General features: G+C 42.7%; 2 protein-coding genes across 2 annotated transcripts in view; both read left to right on the top strand.

The window, feature by feature from the left end:
• Positions 1-15,836, top strand: part of LOC129407530 (CD5 antigen-like) — a 303,815-nt gene that overhangs the window by 149,397 nt on the left and 138,582 nt on the right. The gene's annotated exons all lie outside the window — the stretch shown is intronic.
• LOC110160399 (alpha-tectorin-like) overlaps positions 1-15,836 on the top strand; it is a 91,547-nt gene that overhangs the window by 59,972 nt on the left and 15,739 nt on the right. Inside the window, 4 exon segments of the mRNA XM_055148954.1 lie at positions 1,657-1,841; positions 3,703-3,983; positions 11,160-11,270; positions 14,721-14,923. Of these exon segments, the coding sequence (XP_055004929.1) occupies positions 1,657-1,841; positions 3,703-3,983; positions 11,160-11,270; positions 14,721-14,923 (780 nt within the window).

Raw genomic sequence — 15,836 nt, 5'->3', positions numbered from 1 at the left:
CCACGGCTCATAAATCTCTAGAAAAACAAAGGTTCTGGCTGTGAGCGGGGTCGCCTCTCCACAGATCTGACCTGTAAAACCCGTCAGCACAAACTTTATCCACTTTTCTCACACAGGAAACTTACAAACCTTTTTACAGCCGCCTTAAAACGTCTCGCTGTTGTCGTCCAGGACTGAACCAGGACTAAACCAGGACTAAAACAGGACTGAACCAGGACTAAAACAGGACTAAAACAGGACTGAACCTAGGACTAAAACAGGACTGAACCAGGACTGGACTAAAACAGGACTAAACTGGACTAAAACAGGACTAAACAGGACTAAACTAGGACTAAACCAGGACTAAAACAGGACTAAACAGGACTGAACAGGACTAAACAGGACTAAACCAGGACTAAAACAGGACTGAACCAGGACTAAAAGGACAGGACTAAAACAGGACTAAACTAGGACTAAAACAGGACTAAACTAAAACTAGGACTGAACCAGGACTAAAACAGGACTGGACTAAACCAGGACTAAAACAGGACTGAACCAGGACTGACTAAACAGGACTAAAACTAGGACTAAACTAGGACTGAAACCACTAAAACAGGACTGAAACCAGGACTAAAACAGGACTGAACCAGGACTGAACTAGGACTAAACCAGGACTAAAACAGGACTAAACCAAGGACTAAAACAGGACTGAAACCAGGACTAAAACAGGACTAAAACAGAACCAGGACTGAACCAGGACTGAACAGGACTGAACCAGGACTGAAAAACCAGGACTAAAACAGGACTAAACCAGGACTAAACCAGGACTGACTAAAACAGGACTGAACTAGGACTAAAACAGGACTGAACCAGGACTAAAACAGGACTAAAACAGGACTGAACCAGGACTGACTAAAACAGGACTAAAACAGGACTGAACTAAAACAGGACTGAACTAAAAACAGGACTGAAAACAGGACTGAACCAGGACTAAAACAGGACTGAACCAGGACTGAACCAGGGACTAAAACAGGACTGAACCAGGACTAAAACAGGACTAAACAGGACTAACGGACTAAAACCAGGACTAAACAGGACTAAAACAGGACTAAACCAGGACTAAAACAGGACTAAAACAGGACTAAACAACTAGGACTGAACAGGACAGGACTAAACAGGACTGAAACCAGGACTAGGACTAAAACAGGACTGAAACAGGACTAAAACAGGACTAAAACAGGACTAAACAGGACTAAACCAGGACTAAACCAGGACTCAGCGTCGGGACGGGCAGGAGCTCACAGCTCCGCTCCTCACGCAGGTGAACGCGGCAGTTTCCCGATCGCGCTTTACGGACGCCGCTTTGCTCTGGGTTTTCTCTCTTACGTCCAAGATTAGTCCTGGTTTAGACCATGTTTAGTCCTGACCCACTCGTGTGTAATTACTACCCGCCCGTAATACGCAACACACATTCATATTCTGTAAAAAAAAAATAAATAAAGCCAGGACGACTGCGAAACATTCCAGACAAAACAATAACCATAAACTCCATGGAGAAAAGCGTTTGACGGAAGCGTTCTCCGTCAGAAAACGACACACTTTTAACGTCTGTCTTGCTCTGTGAAGCAGTGTGAGTGAGTTTGTGTTCGTTCTCTACACACACTGTTGCGTCTCCAGGTCCGGTACAACCGCTTCAACACCCTGAGCATCACCATGGGCCCCCGGCTGCACAACAAGGTCTGCGGACTCTGCGGGAACTTCAACGGAGACCCCCACGACGACTACATCACCTCCCGAGGAAAACCGGCCACCAGCGCCCTGGAGCTGGCCCAGAGCTGGAAGACCAACGGCATGCAGAACAGGTCCAAACACAAACTCGAGTCATACACGCACAGAGTTAACCCGCAAGAAGCCGCGCGTTACAAACAGAAAGTGAGCACTGGCGCAGTTCGGCTCCACGTTCTCTGGCTCCGGTTCAGTTTGTGTGTAAAAAGCCTGGTCCCTCTCTCTGTAACTGCTGCTGTCAGGATCCTCATAGAGCTTTTTCACCACGACCTGAAGAGCCCCACTTTAGAATCCGTGTGTCATTTGTTCACTCGTTTTTCAAAATAAAACCAAAAAGAAAAATAAAGAAAAAAACAACAATTTTCTTCATTATTTGTCCCCAAAACCAAAATGAAAAGAACAGATAACGATTTGTTTTTTCAGTTTTCCATTGCCGGACTGAACCAGGACCAAACCAGGTCTGGGACCAGACCAGGACTGAGACCAGGACTGAGACTGGGACCAGACCAGGACTGAAAACGGTTTAGTCCTGGTTCTGTCCTGCATCGCAGTTTAAGTCACGTAAACGGGAAACGGTCATTATCCGTTTTTCCATTTTTCATTTAAACACAAAATTAAAAAAAGAAAAAAAAAAAAAAGAATTGTTTTCTGATTTTTTCAGTTTGGTTTTGGAGACAAATAATGAAGAAAATAGTTGTTTTATATTGAAAAACGAATGAACGAATGATAAACGGATTATTTAGGGCTTACAGTTAATGTTTTTTAAGGCAAAATGTGTGAGTAAATGTGTGTGTAAATGTGTGTGTAAGTGTGTGAGTAAATGTGTGTGTAAATGTGTGTGTAAATGTGTGTGTAAATGTGTGAAGTGTGTGTGTGTAAATGTGTGTGTAAATGTGTGTGTAAATGTGTGTGTAAATGTGTGTGTAAGTGTGTGTTGTAAATGTGTGTGTAAATGTGTGTGTAAGTGTGTGTAAGTGTGTGTGTGTGTGTAAATGTGTGTGTAAAGTGTGTGTGTAAATGTGTGTGTAAATGTGTGTGTGAAATGTGTGTGTAAGTGTGTGTGTGTGTGTGTAAAAGTGTGTGTAAGTGTGTGTCGTATTCTCCAGCAGTTTCATAAATCTGCTCCATCACCAAACCTTCATCCAACAAACTCCACAAAGGAGAAACATTCTTCATGAACAATTATCAAGAGAAGAAAGACCAGAACTTAACTTAACATTTACACAGAAAAACATTAACAAGATGTTCCACAAACCTGCAGTGTGGGACAATTCGGGCTGTTGTGAAAAAGGTGAATTCTGACGTTCAGATGTTGGTCTGACTTGCCTCTAACGATCCTGCGGGTTTTTATTTCAACATTTTCAACATCGCTCAATTAAGATACGAACATTAATACCAGACAAATGACAAATGACAAATGACAAATGACAAATGACACTGACGTCTAATTGTCGGAGTAGCAGCATAAACATTATTTTTCAAGTGTCCCACTACTTCAACACTCAGCTTTTCCGACATGAACAATATTAATGCTACAGCCTGTTATACTCTGCGCTCCCATGTATCTTCAGATGCTTGGGCCGGTGCAAAGTTCTTGATCAGAGAAAAACTTGGACCACGGAGGAGATTAGACGGTGGGAAAATGTCCAAACTGAGCCAAAAAGAGCACAGGCCAGACTTCGGGAAAATATCTCATCTAAAACGGAGGCTGCGTGGGCCTTTGTGCTTCAGTCATTTCGTGTCAGAATAGTGATACTAAAAAGTCTAAACAGAGGAATGTCGTAATGAAGAGATGTCGGAACACACGGCGGAACCAATGAAAATCTGCTCTTTAAATCACTTCTGTATTTTTCCTTGAGTTCAGACGATCTTAAGCCTCTGTGTGTTTGTGTGTGTGTGTGTGTGTGTGTGTGTGTGTGTGTGTCTGTGTGTGTGCAGCTGTGACGAGATGCAGTACGTGGCTCTGGCTCAGTCGTGTGAGAACACCGCGGTGTTGGCGCTGCAGAGCGAAGGCGCCTGTCAGAAACTCACGGCGCTCAAAGGTTTCTTCCAGCCGTGCCACGGGCTGCTCGACCCGCGCCCCTTCTACCAGTCCTGCTACCTGGACGGCTGCTACAACCACCGCAAAGCCCAGGTGTGCGGCTCCCTGGCAGCGTACGCCGAGGCCTGCCGCGCCCTGGGCACCCTGTCCACCCGCTGGATCACCCAGGAGAACTGCTGTAAGGGACTAAAGTCGTCTGTCTCATGCCTCTGTTCATCAGGTTTATCCTGTCGCCAGAATCACCAAATAATCTCCACATCGTCCAATGAGATTCATTTGGTCGTCCGATATTCTATGTCAGGGGAGTCAAACTCAGTTTTGGTCCGGGGGTCGTATCCAACCGACTTTGATCCCAAAGTGTCCGCATCAGAAAACTCATGTCATATAAACCCCAAAAATAAAAATAAGTTCAAATATTGGTGCAGAGAAACACAAATCTATTACAGAAATCTTTCTAAATTGATGAACTCTTTCTTTTACAAAATATTCTAATATTATGAACAACCTGAAACTTTAAGAAAAATACAATTTCAACACAATAGTTGAACATGAACTTGTTTGCAAATAAGAATAAGTCAATTTCCTTGTAAAATCCTGCACTCGGCTCCACTTTTCTCATGTTGGACATTTTTCTGATGAGGGTGTCACGGTCAACAGTCAAAACGATCGTCCTTTAAGAGCGTTTGGAAAGAGACAAGTCTTCATTTGTGCTGCTCTGGTGGGAGGGGCCACGTACAGAGACGCTGGAGACGCTGCTGTGATAAACACCACAGAAAATTAACAAGATTTTAATAGAAAATATCATTAAAATATTTTAGTAGAAAATCAGCCGAGGGCCAGATTAAAGGTCTTGGAGGGCCGGATCTGGCCCCCGGGCCGTATGTTTGACACCTGTGTTCTGTGTTATTAGGTTCTTTTTTTCAGACCTGGAGTGTTATTTCATACCTGACAGTTTGTTCTGTTCACTAACGTCTTCCTCAGAGTCACGTGATGTTGCTGTGACGTGTCTGGTCAGATGATTTAAACAGGTTTTGTCTCTGTCTTCCTCTCGGTGGAGGCAGGACGACAGCGCCACCTGCAGTCCCACTTCCTCAGGACAGAATCCCAGGTGTGTGAGAGTAAAAAAGCCCCTCGTCCCGGTTTACAGTCCTGTGGGCACGTTTCCGTATTTCGATTGCTTCTTTAATCACAGGACTGTGAACCGGGACGAGGGGCTTTTTTACTCTCACACACCTGGGATTCTGTCCTGAGGAAGTGGGACTGCAGGTGGCGCTGTCGTCCTGCCTCCACCGGTAGGAAGACGGCGCCAAAACCTGTTTAAATCAGCTGATCAGACACGTCACAGCAACATCACGTGACTCTGAGGAAGACGTTAGTGAACAGAACAAACTGTCAGGTATGAAATAACACTCTGGTCTGAAAAAAAAGAACCTAATAACACAGAATCTCCACATCGACTCAGTAAATGAAGCTGGAGCTGGAGTTTTGCAACATCGTCGGTCTGCGGAAAATAAATGGGCGTTTCTTCCTCTAAACAGGGAACGCCTCCCGCCAAAGTCAACATCTGGTCTAATATAAATGTCAAAATAAAACCTGTTAGTATAGTCGAGTTTCAGCTGACGTCATTGTTATTAAAAGCCCGCGTTGCTGCTGGGAAATATTTTGGTCGGAGGCGAGAAACACGGTAGCGTCAAACACAGTGTGTAACCTCGCGTATTTATCCCTGATAATGGTAAATTCCTGCTGCATTATCGGACGCACAAATAGAAGCACGGAAGAAGGAAAATGTCTTTTTCGTATTCCGAGTGAAAAGAACCACTAACGGTGAATTAAACGACTTTCAAACATCCGCAGAGCAAACGTAGAAGATCCTAACAAACCGTGGACTCAACAAGTTCAACAACACATCCAGACTCTTGGAGGTTTTCATCTTTTCTGCTGTGAATGGCCCAGGAGTTTCCACCAAGTCATTGTGGATGTCGCCCAAGTGAATATTTGTCCAGGTAGTTGGAGATTCTGACCAGAAATTTGGTTTAATCCACCTTTTGTCGGAGTTGAAAAGGGTGATTTGTCGTCTGTCGATGCTTATGACCAATTTCTGGTCAAATGGTCTTGGGTCGTCTGCCGTTAGAGTGGATAAATAACCGGATCAATACCCTTTACGTGCTTTCTCGCTCCGTCCGTCATGTTCAGTTAGTGTTTCTTGCCGCCGACCAAAATAATTCCCAGCATGCAACGCGCGCTTTTGTCAACAATGAAACTGGCCTATTGAAGTAAGACTTGTACATGGACGTTAGTATTGATGCATCAAGAATCTCAGACTTCCGGTCATCGCACAATTCAGACCGGGAAGGATTTTCGGAAAAAGTGATCATCAAACCTCCATGTTTGTTTTCCCAGTGGGACGTGTCTGTTGTCAAAGTCGATCTTTTCGAGTATTTTGAACCATATCACTTTTGTTTCTGGTTCTGATATTGTCATATTTTAGTTTTGGGATTCGGACATTGTAATTGTTGTGGTTGTTGGATCCAAACAGCGGAAAACAACTCGAGAAATGTGTTTGTGAACTTCATAAATGCAAAAGTGAATCAGATGTGTGTGACTCAAACCTCTGTTCAAACTGTTTCTCTTCCCAACGGAATTGAAAAATAGTGAAAGGTGAAGGTGATGGGCAGGATTGATCCACAGGAAGAACCAAAAAGGAAACATTTGTCTGACTAAGAAATCATCCCGAGTTTACAGAGAACATTTTGTATGTGGAGCCACGACAAAACAAAATCCTGATCCCTCGTTCAACCTCGGTTATGAATTTAAAAAGTCGACGCCAAAGTGAAAGTCTCCAACTGTTCACCAAGAAACACCTTCCACTGCAAAGACCAAGACGTGATGTTTGTGTAAAACCACAAGAACAAGAAAGTGCAGCTCAGTCTGTTTGTCTTCTGCTCCTCTACATTAACAAACAGGATTTTGTTTTTGTCGTCGGCTCCACATACAAAATGTTCTCTGTAAACTCGGGATGATTTCTTAGTCAGACAAATGTTTCCTTTTTGGTTCTTCCTGTGGATCAATCCTGCCCATCACCTTCACCTTTCACTATTTTTCAATTCCGTTGGGAAGAGAAACAGTTTGAACAGAGGTTTGAGTCACACACATCTGATTCACTTTTGCATTTATGAAGTTCACAAACACATTTCTCGAGTCGTTTTCCGCTGTTTGGATCCAACAACCACAACAATTACGACGTCCGAATCCCAAAACTAAAATATGACAATATCAGAACCAGAAACAAAAGTGAAATGGTTCAAAAGACTTGAAAAGATCGACTTTGTCAATAGACTCATCCCACTGGGAAAACAAACATGGAGGTTTGATCCTCACTTTTTCAGAAAATCCTTCCCGGTCTGAATTGCGCAATGACCAGAAGTCTGAGATTCTTGATGCGTGTATTGAACGTCTCGTAGGTAGGGTTAGGGTTAGGGTTAGAGTTAGTGTAGAACTACAGTAATGTGGCCGATCATAACTAACGTCGAGGCTCCTGCCGCGCTGTCGTTAACAAACTTGTTAACTTGGTTCTTTAAACTTTTCCTGAGAAAAAGCAGAAAGCAGCAGTGCAAACTCTTTCTGACTGGTTCATTACACATGACAGAAACGTCCACGCTGCAGACCGACACGCCTCTGTTTTTGTGGTAACAGTCGGAGGTTTCTGTTTTATTTCTGTAAAACGTTCAGATCTGAGCTTCAGGGGGATGAAAAATTAACTCATTATTGGTTCGTTTTACAGTTTATTTTCTGCAGCTCAGGTTTTTTAATGATACTGCACTTTTAAAATGATTTACTTTTTATTATGTCAGTGGCAAAAAGCTTGAGGGCCAAGAAAAAACTGCCCTCAAGCTTTGAGTGACCTGGACCATAATCTTCTAAGCAGAACTTTTTATGGCAAGTTTTGGAAAATCTACCTCCATAAAATGAATATCAAATATTTTCAAGATCTTTTAATGATGTGAGCCCAGTCTGCGGCTCTCAAGAAAAGATCTGCCTTTATAACATAAATTCAAAAGTGCACACAAGTAGTTAATATTCATTTTATCGAGGTGGATTTTCAAAAACTTGCTTTAAAAAGTTTTGCTTAGAAGATTATGGTCCAGGCCGAGAAAAAAAATGCCCTCAAGTTTTAAAAGTACAGGATCATTAAAAAAAAACTGTGCTGCAGAAAATAAACAGTAAAATAAAACAATAATGAGTTAATTTTTCATTTCTCTGAAGCTCCGATCTGAACGTTTTATAGAAATAAAAAAAAAAATCCAGCTCCAGCTTCATTTCCTGAGTTGTTTTAGTGATTATGGTGACAGGCTTGAGTAAAATGAACCACAACACTCAATTTCCCATTTACTTTTCCCATTGACTTTCTGAAAAACGCATAAATTATAAATGTGAAAGCTCAGGGCGAGTCGGCTCTGTGGAACTGACCCCCACCAAACTAAAAACCTTCACTTTTATTTACAACAGAGTGACCAGATGTGTGTATTTACCCGGGACAGTCCCAGTTTTGAGTCGTGTGTCCATCAGATTTATCCAAAACCTGCGATTTGTCCCAATTTATACAAAAAAAGTCCATATTTTGACCAATCTGATCCCTGCCCAGAGTAAAGAGGAGGACAGATTGTCATTTGTTGAGTGAAAATACAGAAAATTGAGCTTGAAAATGATCGTAAGAAAAAAAAAAAAAAAAAAAAAGCACAATCAGAAGTCCCTGAGATTATGATTGACCCACAAACTAAGTTATGAAGCGTACGACGGAGTAAAAGGGTCAGATAAAAAAATAAAAGTCGTAATATTATGAGAATAAAGTCGTAGTCAAAATAAAGTGTTAATATCAGGAGAAAATCAGCTGCTCGTGGAGAATTTGGAGCATTTTGTAAAGGAGAAGAATCTGTGTATCGTTCGTTCATTCGACTAAACAAGGACTGAATCAGGACTAAACCAGGTCCGGAACCAAACCAGAAAGACCAGGACTGAGACCGGGACCAGACCAGGACTGAAAATGGTTTAGTCCAGGTTTAAGTCACGGAAATGGGAAATGGCGTTTCTGTGACTTTAAAATGCGACTGAACGGACTGAACCAGGACTGAACCACCATAAACCATTTTCAGTCCTGGTCTGGTCCCGGTCTCAGTCCCAGTCTCAGTCCTGGTCCTGTTCTCGGTCTCAATTCGGCTGATCTCAGTCCTTGTCTAGTCCCGGTCTAAGTCCTGGTCTCAGTCCCAGTCTGGTCTCGGACATCGTTTAGTCCTGGTTTAGTCTTGGTTTAGTCCTGGTTTAGTCCTGGTTTAGTCTTGGTTTAGTCCTGGTTTAGTCTTGGTTTAGTCCTGGTTTAGTCTTGGTTTAGTCCTGGTTTAGTCCTGGTTTTAGTCTTGGTTTAGTCTGGTTTAGTCCTGGTTTAGTTTGGTTTAGTCCTGGTTTAGTCTGGTTTAGTCTTGGTTTAGTCCTGGTTTAGTCCTGGTTTAGTCCTGGTTTAGTCCTGGTTTAGTTCTGGTTTAGTCCTGGTTTAGTCTTGTTTAGTCCTGGTTTAGTCCTGGTTTAGTCTTGGTTTAGTCCTGGTTTAGTCCTGGTTTAGTCTTGGTTTAGTCCTGGTTTAGTCTGGTTTAGTCTGGTTTAGTCCTGGTTTAGTCCTGGTTTAGTCCTGGTTTAGTCTGGTGTCCTGTTTTAGTCCTGGTTTAGTTCTGGTTTAGTCCTGGTTTTAGTCCTGGTTTAGTCCTGGTTTAGTCTGGTTTAGTTCTGGTTTAGTCCTGGTTTAGTCTGGTTTAGTCCTGGTTTAGTCTTGGTTTAGTCTGGTTTAGTCCTGGTTTAGTCCTGGTTTAGTCCTGGTTTAGTCTGGTTTAGTCTGGTTTAGTCTGGTTTAGTCCTGGTTTAGTCCTGGTTTAGTCTTGGTTTAGTCCTGTTTAGTAGTTTGGTTTAGTCCTGGTTTAGTCTTGGTTTAGTCTGGTTTAGTCTTGGTTTAGTCCTGGTTTAGTCCTGGTTTAGTCCTGGTTTTTGTCCTGGTTTAGTCTGGTTTAGTCTTAGTCCTGGTTTAGTCCTGGTTTAGTCCTGGTTTAGTCCTGGTTTAGTCCTGGTTCAGTCTGGAGGCGCAAATAATGAAGAAAATTGTTGTTCATTTTCTTATTTTTGGTTTTATATTGAAAAACAAGGTTCTTCTTCTGCCGCATTTTTCACTTTGACTTTGATTTTATTACGACTTCATTGTCGTAGCAACAGCATTTTTTATTTTTAATCTGACCCTTTTACTCCGTCGTAGAATGGAGAATTATTAACTCTGACGTGTTCTTTTTCACAATTTTACCGTAAATCTGGTCACTCTGTCTTTATTATGAATCTGTCAACATCTGCAAAGCTCCAAATGCTCCGTTCCACCTTGTGATGTCATCATGAAGCGGTGGTTTTCAAGTGAACAGCTCCTTTGCCAATCCGCGTGTCGTTCGTTCATTTGTTTTTCAAAATAAAACCTAAAATGACAAAAAGGAAAAAAAAAAAAAAACTTTCTTCATTATTTGTCTCCAAAACCAAAATGAAAAAACAGATAATGATTCGTCTTTTCAGTTTTCGATTTTGTGTTGGAAAAAAAAAATGAAAAAAAAAAAAATGGAAAAATGGGAAAAAAGATGCCGGAGTTTTGACTTTTGTTCAGTCCTGGTCTGGTCCTGGTCTCAGTCCTGGTCCTGTTACCAGTCTCCTGATCTCAGTCCTGGTCTCAGTCCTGGTCTCAGTCCTGGTCTCAGTCCTGGTCTCAGTCCTGGTCTCTCAATCTCCTGGTCTCAGTCTGGTCTCGGTCTTGGTCTCAGTCCTGGTCCTGTTCTGTCTCAATCCTGTCTCACTTCTGGTCTTGGTCTTGGTCTCAGTCTTGTCCTTTCTGGTCTCAGTCCTGGTCTCAGTTCTGGTCTGGTCCCAGTCTTAATCCTGGTCTCACTTCTGGTCTTGGTCTCAGTCCCGGTCCTGTTTCTGGTCTCGGTCTCGGTCTTGATCCTGGTCCTGGTCTTGTCCCGGTCTAAAATCGAAAACTGAAAAAACAAATCATCTGTTTTTACATTTTAGTTTTGGAGACAAATAACGAAGAAAATATTTTTGTTTTGTTTTGTTTTGGTTTGTTTTTTTAATTTTATTTTGAAAAACAAATGAACGAACGACACACAGATTTTTCCCTTTAGTTCAGTAAAGTTCGGGAGATTCCAGGTCTGAAATGATGCAGATGTTTGTAGTGAAGGTGTGTGGAGTTTAAAACCGCGGTGGAGCAGTAGTGTATGAGCACGCGGTGACATCACGAGGTGGTAGTGATGGGACCTGGCTGTGGGCGTGTCTTTAGCAGAATGGATCTACGACCCCTGCGCCGGCGAGAGCTGCACCAACTTCACCTGCGAACTGGAGAACGGAGGAGACCTGTGCGGCTGCCCCGAGCTGCCCACGCCCACCGGGAGTACGACTACTACTACTACTACTACTACTACTACTGCAAATACTACTACTACTACTACTACTGCTACAAATACTACTAATACTACTACTGCAAATACTACTACTAATACTACTAATACTAATACTACTGCTCTGTGCGGCTGCCCCGAGCTGCCCACGCCCACCGGGAGTACGACTACTACTACTACTGCAAATACTACTACTACTACTACTACTACTACTACTACTGCTACAAATACTACTAATACTACTACTGCAAATACTACTACTAATACTACTAATACTAATACTACTGCTCTGTGCGGCTGCCCCGAGCTGCCCACGCCCACCGGGAGTACGACTACTACTACTACTACTGCTACTACTACTACTACTACTACTGCTACTACTACTACTGCTACTACTACTAAATACTACTACTACTACTACTGCAAATACTACTACTATACTGCTACTACTACTACTACTACTACTACTACTACTACTACTACTACTACTAAATACTACTACTACTACTACTGCAACTACTACTACTACTACTACTGCTACAAATACTACTAATACTACTACTGCAAATACTACTACTACTACTACTACTACTGCAAATACTACTGCTACTACTACTACTGCACTACTACTACTGCTACTACTACTACTACTACTACTACTACTACTACTGCAAATACTACTACTACTACTACTACTGCAAATACTACTACCTACTACTACTACTACTACTACTACTACTACTACTGCTACTACTACTACTACTGCAAATACTACTACTAACTGCTACTACTGCTACTAATACTAACTAATACTACTGCTCTGTGCGGCTGCCCCGAGCTGCCCACGCCCACCGGGAGTACGACTACTTCTACTACTACTACTACTGCTACTACTACTACTACTACTACTACTACTACTACTACTACTACTACTACTACTACTACTACTACTACTACTACTGCACTACTACTACTACTACTGCAAATACTACTACTACTGCTACTACTGCTACAAATACTACTAATACTACTGCTCTGTGCGGCTGCCCCGAGCTGCCCACGCCCACCGGGAGTACGACTACTACTACTACTACAACTACTACTACTACTACTTACTACTACTACTACTACTACTACTACTACTACTACTACTACTACTACTACTACTACTACTGCTACTACTGCTAATACTACTACTACTACTACTACTGCTACTACTACTACTACTACTACTGCAAATACTACTACTACTACTACTACTGCTACTACTACTACTACTACTACTACTACTACTACTACTACTGCTATTATTACTACTACTACTAATACTACTACTACTACTACTACTGCAACTACTACTACTACTACTACTGGCAAAATACTACTACTAATACTAACTACTACTGCTCTGTGCGGCTGCCCCGAGCTGCCCACGCCCACCGGGAGTACGAGTACTTCTACTACTGCAAATACTACTACTACTACTACTACTACTACTACTACTACTACTACTACTACTACTACTACTACTACTACTACTACTACTACTGCTACTACTGCTAATACTACTACTACTACTACTGCAAATACTACTACTACTACTACTGCAAATACTACTACTACTACTACTACTACTACTACTACTACTACTACTACTACTGCAAATACTACTACTACTACTACTGCTGCTACTACTACTACTGCTACTACTACTACTGCAAATACTACTACTACTACTACTGCTACTACTACTACAAATACTACTACTACTACTATTGCAAATACTACTACTACTACTACTACTGCTACTACTACTACTGCAAATACTACTACTACTACTACTACTACTGCAAATACTACTACTAATACTACTACTAATACTAATACTACTCCTCTGTGCGGCTGCCCCGAGCTGCCCACGCCCACCGGGAGTACGACTACTTCTACTACTACTACTACTACTACTACTACTACTACTACTACTACTACTACTACTACTACTACTACTACTACGCTAACTACTACTACTACTACTACTAGCTACTACTACTACTACTACTACTGCTACTACTACGCTACTACTACTACTACTACTACTACTAACTACTACTACTACTACTACTACTACTAACTACTACTACTACTACTACTGCTACTACTACTACTACTACTACTACTACTACTACTACTACTACTACTACTACTACTACTGCAAATACTACTACTACTACTACTACTACTACTACTACTATACTACTACTACTACTACTACTTACTACCTACTACTAACTACTATACTACTAATACTAATACTACTACTACTGTGCTACTGCACTACCGGGAGTACGACTACTTCTACTACTACTACTACTACTACTAACTACTGCTACTAATATACTACTACTACTACTACTACTACTAACTACTACTACTACTACTACTACTACTACTACTACTGCAAATACTACTACTACTACTACTACTACTACTACTACTACTGGCTACTACTGCTACTAACTACTACTACTACTGCTACTACTACTACAAATACTACTAATACTACTACTGCAAATACTACTAATACTACTACTACTGCTACTACTACTACTACTACTACTACTACTACTGCTACTACTACTACTACTGCAAATACTACTACTACTGCTACTACTGCTACAAATACTACTAATACTACTGCTCTGTGCGGCTGCCCCTAGCTGCCCACGCCCACCGGGAGTATGAGTACTTCTACTACTACTGCAAATACTACTACTACTGCTACAAATACTACTACTACTACTACTGCAAAAACTACTACTACTACTACTACTGCAAATACTACTGCTACTACTACTACTACTGCTACTGCAACTACATGTACTACTAATACTACTACTACTACTACTGCTACTACTGCAAATACTACTACTGCTACAACTGCAATTACTATTGCTACTACTACTGAAAAAAATCAGCTCAAGTAAAAGTTTTAAAGTTTCTGTTTAAAAATGTACTTATAGAGTAAAAGTAAAAGTATTTTGATCTAATAAAACTTCACATGTGGTGATTTTGGTAAAAACAGAAACAACTGAGGCACTTGGTTTTTCCCAAATGTTTTTATTTGTATTTTTGTGTTGCTCAAACTACAAATGTGTTAAAATAAACCCTCAGCCTTTTCAGCCTCACACGATCTTCAAAAATACTTTTACTTTTCAGTCCTGTTCTGAAATGTAGTGGAGTAGAAAGTACAAATACTTTCTCTCAAATGTAGTGAAGTAAAAGTAAAATATATCTATATATATATATATATATATATATATATAATATCTACTCAGTTCTGCCTTAGTAAAGTACAGATACCTACAGTTTGTCCTTAAGTATTTTAGTACTTTTACTTGTTACGTTGCGTCAGTGTCAGATCTAACCGTCCGTTCGTGCGTCAGGTGAGGACGACATCATCCAGGCGGAGGTCACCTGTAAACACGCCCAGATGGAAGTGTCCATCTCCAAGTGTAAACTCTTCCAGCTGGGCTTCGAGCGCGAGGACGTCCGGGTGAACGACCAGCACTGCGCCGGCGTCGAGGGAGAGGACTTCATCTCCTTCCACATCAACAACACCAAGGGCCACTGCGGATCCATCGTACAGGTACTCGCGCTCCTCACACGACCAGCAGGGGGCGACTGCACGACCTCACACGACCTGCAGGGGGCGACCACACAACCTCACACGACCTGCAGGGGGCGACCGCACGACCTCACACGACCTGCAGGGGGCGACCACACACACGACCTGCACACGACCACACAACCACGACGACCAGCAGGGGCACCACCACACGATCCTGCACGACCACACAACCTCACACGACCAGCAGGGGGCGACGCACGACCACACGACCTGCAGGGGCGACCGCACGACCTTCACACGACCAGCAGGGGGCGACCGCACATCCTCACACGACCAGCAGGGGGCGACCGCACGACCTCACACGACCTGCAGGGGGGCACCGCACGACCTCACACGACCTGCAGGGGGCGACGCACACCACACGACTGCAGGGGCGACCACACACGACCTGCAGGGGGCGACCACACGACCACACGACCTGCAGGGGGCGACCACACACACGACCTGCAGGGGGCGACCACACACGACCTGCAGGGGGCGACACACGACCTCACGACCTGCAGGGGGCGACCACACACCTCACACGACCTGCAGGGGGCGACCACACACACGACCTGCAGGGGGCGACCACACACACGACCTGCAGGGGGCGACTGCACACTGGAGCAGGGAGGGACATGACCCACAGCGCTCAGTTCCAGATGAATCGCTCTTGTGTGTTCTCATGTGTTCTCATGTGTTCTCATGTGTTCTCCTTGTGTTCTCTTTGTGTTCTCATGTGTTCTCCTTGTGTTCTCTTTGTGTTCTCATGTGTTCTACTTGTGTTCTCCTCTTGTGTTCTCTTGTGTTCTCCTGTGTTCTCTTGTGTTTCTCTTGTGTTCTCCTTGTGTTCTCTTTGTGTTCTCCTTGGTGTTCTCCTCCTTGTGTTCTC

This window comes from Boleophthalmus pectinirostris, unplaced genomic scaffold (assembly GCF_026225935.1).
Source record: "Boleophthalmus pectinirostris isolate CB_2022bp ecotype Guang Dong unplaced genomic scaffold, ASM2622593v1 HiC_scaffold_12, whole genome shotgun sequence".
Classification (NCBI taxonomy): Eukaryota; Metazoa; Chordata; class Actinopteri; order Gobiiformes; family Gobiidae; genus Boleophthalmus; species Boleophthalmus pectinirostris.
This window is presented reverse-complemented; position numbering and strand designations above follow the sequence as displayed.